At 42.1% G+C, this 6,002-nt stretch overlaps 1 protein-coding gene across 1 annotated transcript; it reads right to left on the bottom strand.

Annotated features, from left to right (window-relative positions):
• Window positions 1-3,428: 3,428 nt before the first annotated feature.
• Window positions 3,429-4,191, bottom strand: TPD52L3 (TPD52 like 3). The gene is given in 3 exon segments (XM_088018995.1): window positions 3,429-3,465; window positions 3,520-3,902; window positions 3,904-4,191. Coding segments are annotated over 3 exon segments (708 nt in total).
• Between the last annotated feature and the right edge of the window lie 1,811 nt (window positions 4,192-6,002).

Below are 6,002 nucleotides of genomic sequence, written 5' to 3'. Positions count from 1 at the left end.
ACAGTATGGTACTGGCACAAAAATAGACACATAGATCAATGGAACAGAATCGAGAACCCAGAAATGGACCCTCAACTCTGTGGTCAACTCATCTTTGACAAAGCAGGAAAGAATGTCCAATGGAAAAAAGACAGTCTCTTCAACAAATGGTGTTGGGAAAATTGGACAGCCACATGCAGAAGAATGAAACTGGACCATTTCCTTACACCACACACAAAAACAGACTCCAAATGGTTGAAAGACCTAAACGTGAGACAGGAGTCCATCAAAATCCTAAAGGAGAACACAGGCAGCAACCTCTTCGACCTCAACCGCAGCAACTTCTTCCTAGAAACATTGCCAAAGGCAAGGGAAGCAAGGTCAAAAATGAACTATTGGGATTTCATCAAGATAAAAAGCTTTTGCACAGCAAAAGAAACAGTCCACAAAACCAAAAGACAACCGACCGAATGGGAGAAAATATTTGCAAATGACATCTCATATAAAGGGCTAGTATCCCAAATCTATAAAGAACTTATCAAACTCAACACCCAAAGAACAAATAATCCAATGAAGAAATGGGCAGAAGACATGAACAGACATTTTTCCAAAGAAGACATCCAAATGGCCAACAGACACATGAAAAAGTGCTCAACATCGCTCAGCCTCAGGGAAATCCAAATGAAAACTTCAATGAGATACCACCTCACACCCGTCAGAATGGCTAAAATTAACAAGTCAGGAAACGACAGATGTTGGCGGGGATGCGGAGAAAGGGGAACCCTCCTACACTGTTGGTGGGAATGCAAGCTGGTGCAACCCCTCTGGGAAACAGTATGGAGGTTCCTCAAACAGTTTAAAATAGAGCTACCATAAGATCCAGCAATTGAACTACTGGGTATTTACCACAAAGATACAAATGTAGGGATCCGAAGGGGTAGGTGCACCCCAATGTTTATAGCAGCAATGTCCACAATAGCCAAACTGTGGAAAGAGCCAAGATGTCCATCAACAGATGAATGGTTAAAGAAGAAGTGGTATATATACACAATGGAATATTATGCAGCCATCAAAAGGAATGAGATCTTGCCATTTGCAACGACGTGGATGGAACTGGAGGGTGTTACGCTGAGTGAAATAATCAGAGAAAGACATGTATCATATGACCTCACTGATATGAGGAATTCTTAATCTCAGGAAAAAAACTGAGGGTTGCTGGAGTGGTGGGGGGTAGGAGGGATTGGGTGGCCGGGTGATAGACATTGGGGAGAGTATGTGCTATGGTGAGCGCTGTGAATTGTACAAGACTGATGAATCACGGATCTGTACTTCTGAAACAAATAATGCAATATATGTTAAGAAAAAAAAAGAAGAAGGTAGCAGGAGGGGAAGAATGAAGGGGAGTAAGTCAGAGGGGGAGACGGACCATTAGAGACAATGGACTCTGAAAAACAAACTGAGGGTTCTAGAGGGGAGGGGGTGCAGGGATGGGTTAGTCTGGTGATGGGTATTAAAGAGGGCACATTCTGCGTGGAGCACTGGGTGTCATGCACAAATAATGAATCATGGAACACTACATTAAAAACTAATGATGTAATGTATGATGATTAACATAACAATAAAAATTATTTAAAAAAAGTAGGAGGAACTTGTCAACATGTTGTTGATAACCTCTTGGATCCAAGATTCTATGTCTGAAATATGTGATATTGATTCCTTCATTAATTCAATAAGTGTTTCTTGAGCATCTATCCTAGGCCAGGCATGGGAATACAATGATGAATATAAAGAGATCTGTTCTTTACTGCTCTTAGGGAGTTGAAGATTTATTGGGGGAAAACTGTTACTGCATTTGCTTGAATTACTAAATAAATAGAACATATTCTGGGTTTGGCCCATGATGTCAGTCTGAGATTTTCCCTAACACTGGGCTTTGCCTGTTGGTCTCTATGTTATGTGCGCTGCAAGTTTGTCTTTAGTTCTTCAGCACAGGAAAACCATTTTGGTTGGTGAATACTACAAAGTAGGAAACAAACATGTAAAACAGTTGAACATCTTGTTTTAATCCAAGCAAAACTTTGTGTTTAGAAATCTGTGGAGGGTTGAGATACATAAGTGACTTTAGAGTTTACCAAGTGCTTTTGCATTTATTGTGGGTTTTGGTTTTGCTTATAGGAAAACTGAAGGAATAGGCAGGCATTCAAAAATCAACAAAACAGGATCACTTTCTTAGATTGGAGGGACTACCTTTAGGCAGTGACATGTTATAATATATACCCAAGCAAATAAAAGTCCTATCCCCCTCCTGAAAATGAAAAAGACACAAACTTCTACCTCAGGCAATGTGACTGGAGGAGTGAAAGTAGCTGCCGGGTCCTGGCATTTTGAAAAAGGAAAAGGAATCCCTCCCCGATGCCCTCCTCCCCAAATCCCCTCAGGGCTCAAGTTCTGTTTCCTTTTCAGTTGGGATTAGTTTTAAAAGAGGACAGACTCAAAGTCAAAGAAACCAGTGATGCAGAAAGTCAGGTACACTCAGAGGCATAGGGCCAGCATTACAGGGAATGAGCATTCTGTTTTAAATGTTGCAGTGTTGCTCAAGACAGGGGTTTATCTTTCTTGAATTTGGCTGTGCTGTTTTCCCTCCAGCCCCTCAGCTGGGGATGGTAACAAACTAGGAACTGCTGCAGAACAGAGAAGCATTTTTTTTCCCTTTTAGTGGGCATGCTATTGTAGTAGGCACATGCTGCCACAACAGAAAGATTAAGAAGCACAGGGCAAAGTTGTAATTTCAGCTTGAGTCCAAAGTAACAATCTCCTAAATTGAAGCTAAAGTTATTTTGCTTAGTTAGGAGCTTAAAAAAAATTAAGATTTTAAAGGCTGTAGTATTATTTAACAGTTAGTCTACCAGTACTTTCCTCTCCCTTCTGGGGGTCTCAGAGAAAAAGTGTTCTTAATCATCTTTTTAAAAGCAAAATTGTAGGCCTGGTAGAGCTTCAAGATTCCTTCTGAGATTTAGGGAAGGAAGGAAATGGGGAGAGGATAAAATTAAAGATTATTTCATACCTTTTTTCCAGTTCTAAAAAGAAAGCTACTTTGGCATTCTGATAGACTAGTTTTTCTGAAAAAGTTTGGGCGTGGGCCTAAGATCTCTCTGAAGCCATTGTCCTGTCCATTTAAATGCAACTCCAGAAGGCTAGTGTAGTGATACGTTTCATCTACTAACTTTAGTGTAAAATAACAGTACAAAATGTTGGGTTCTCTATCTCAACAGCAGCAAATACCTATGTACAAATTGGAATTATTTTTCTCAAAACTGGCCTCTGTCCATTTTCTGAATTAACTTTACCATTGTGGTTTAGTTGCTTGTTTTTGATAGGCAGAGTCACAATTGTGATGGGAAAGGGAGTTCTTGCACTGGTTAGGTGGCCAGGCAAGGTAACCAATCGGTTCATTCTGGCTCCAGAACAGGCAGCAGGTCATGCCCACTGCCTGCAACCAGATCATCTTTACTCCTCGGAACTGGATCAACTCCACTCCACTGAACTGGATCATTCCCACTCCTGGAAAGTGGGAGTGGATCATCCCTACTCCCTGAAGCCAGGAGCGAATCATCTCCGCTCCCAACTGAAGAAGGAAGGCAGTCACTGCCAAACTCTCTGCCACCCGCAACTCTGGACTTGATTGCCCCCATTAGACCTTCAAAAGATCTGAATGTGGCTGACTTCATGTCTCCAAGCTTCCTGCAAATGACAGAGCCCATGGTGGACAGGGCAGATGAAGTATTTTGTTTCATGTAAACATTGTAAACTTGAACATCGTGCCAGCTCTTGGACAGATTCTGCCTTAGCCCCACCAGGGCTATGAGGCCCAGCTTCCTCTTGAGCTCCATACAACATCTTTCTTTGGCTGCCAGAGTATAGCGGTAGGGTTACAATTTCCTCTTCCAAATTAGGGAGCTCGGATTTGAGCTCCTTTCGTACAGCCTCTGTGAGATCCTCTGGTTCGGCATGTGTGTTTGCTGATATCTCTGTCATGGTGCCTGGCATGGACTGGGAAAGATCTTCATGAAGAGAGTCCAGGTCCAATTCTTGGTGGAGAGAGTCATACACATAGCCAGTGGAGAAATAATCTTGGCCAGCAGAGTTGAAATCTAAACCTGTGGGGTCCAACTCTTGGCTGGTGGAGTAGGACTCTAGGAAGAATGGATCCATATCTTAGCCGGCAGAACGGCCTCCTTGTAGGGTAGTTGCCTGTTCTGACGTTGCTCTGGCATGCGCAATGGATGCCTCCGCTCAATGGGTCCACTTCCGGGTGGAGGGTGGGGGGAGTGGGTGGGCAGAGGCAGGGGCAGGGCCTCGCGAAGGCGAGATTTCCCGGCCAAAGACAGCAGCGGAAGGAACCCTGGGCTCAGCTGTAACGACTCCCATGCTCCTGGTGGTGTTTCAATGTAACAATGAATGTGTGAGGTGAGTAGTATGCCAATTATTATCAGAGAGAGGTTTTTTTTTTTCCCTTCTGCCGCAGTAGTGGGGTAGGTCCCAGCCTTCAAACAAAGTCTGACTTCCCTTACGGACCTCTTTGTGCCACACCAGGCATTGCCAAACTCTTGAAAATCAGTTGAACCCCTTGTACTAATTTATAAATTTATTAAAAAGCCCAATACAGAAAATAAATGAAAAATACCTAAAGGTGGGGGCAGGAAGTCTAGAACTCCTGGCCTTGTATCCTCTCCATTTTCCCTTTCCAGGTTACCAAAGGGCCGGAGAAACTCCTAGAACTACTCAAAAAGTGGATTTGGAGGCTCCTCATAACTCTTCAGTCTAGGTAGTGAGGGACATGCATGCTCCCTTGGCATGAAGTATCAACTATGCCAGAGGCTTGGGATAGTGAAACTCAGTGAGCCTGACCATTCATAATTGTCTGTTACTTTTGGGAGGAGAAAGAAGGAGCACAAATAAATCTGTAATAGTTGTGGCAAATTTAAGCTTAATAAGAACAAAAACTATTGTTTTTTAAAAATTAATTTCAATTAATTAACATATAATGTATTATTAGTTTCAGAGGTAGAGGTCAGTGATTCATCAGTCTTATATAATACCCAGTGCTCATTACATCACATGCCCAACTTAATGTCCATCACCCAGTTACCACATCCTCTTACCCCTCCCCTCCAGCAACCCTCAGTTTGTTTTCTATGATAGAGACCCTTATGGTTTTTCTCCTTCTCTGCTATCATCTTATTTTATTTTTCCTCTCTTCCCCTATGATCCTCTCTTTTGTTTCTTAAATTCCACATATGAGTGATAGCATCTGATAATTGTCTTTCTCTGACTGACTTATTTCGCTTAGCATAATACCCTTTAGTTCCATCCACCTCGTTGCAAATGGCAAGATTTCATTTTTTTGGTGGCTGAGTAGTATTCCATTTTGTATATATATATATATATACCTACCACATCTGTCATCTGTCAATGGACACCTGGGCTCTTTCATAGTTTGGCTATTGTGGACATTGCTGCTATAAACATTGGGGTGCAGGTGCCCCTTCTTTTCACTATATCTGTATCTTTGGAGTAAATACCTAGTAGTGCAATTGCTAGGTCATAGGGTAGCTCTATTTTCAAATTTTTGAAGAATCTCCATACTGTTTTCCAGAGTGGCTGCAGCAGCTTGCATTCCCACCAACAGTGTAGGAGGGTTCACCTTTCTCCGCATCCCTGCCAACATCTGTCGTTTCCTGACTTGTTAATTTTCGCCATTCTGACTGGTGTGAGGTGGTATCTCATTGTGGTTTTGATTTGTATTTCCCTGATGCTGAGCGATGTTGAGCACTTTTTCATATGTCTGTTGGCCATTTGGATGTCTTCTTTGAAGAAATGTCTGTTCACATCTTCTACCCATTTCTTGATTGTATTATTTGTTCCTTGGGCGTTGAGTTTGGTAAGTTCTTTAGAGATTTTGGATATGAGCTCTTTATTTGATATGTCATTTGCAAATATCTTCTCCCATTCTGTCAGTTGTC

Source organism: Eumetopias jubatus, unplaced genomic scaffold (assembly GCF_037043125.1).
Source record: "Eumetopias jubatus isolate StellerSeaLion01/CBP00866 unplaced genomic scaffold, mEumJub1_p1.0 scaffold_15, whole genome shotgun sequence".
In the NCBI taxonomy this organism is placed as follows: domain Eukaryota; kingdom Metazoa; phylum Chordata; class Mammalia; order Carnivora; family Otariidae; genus Eumetopias; species Eumetopias jubatus.
This window is presented reverse-complemented; position numbering and strand designations above follow the sequence as displayed.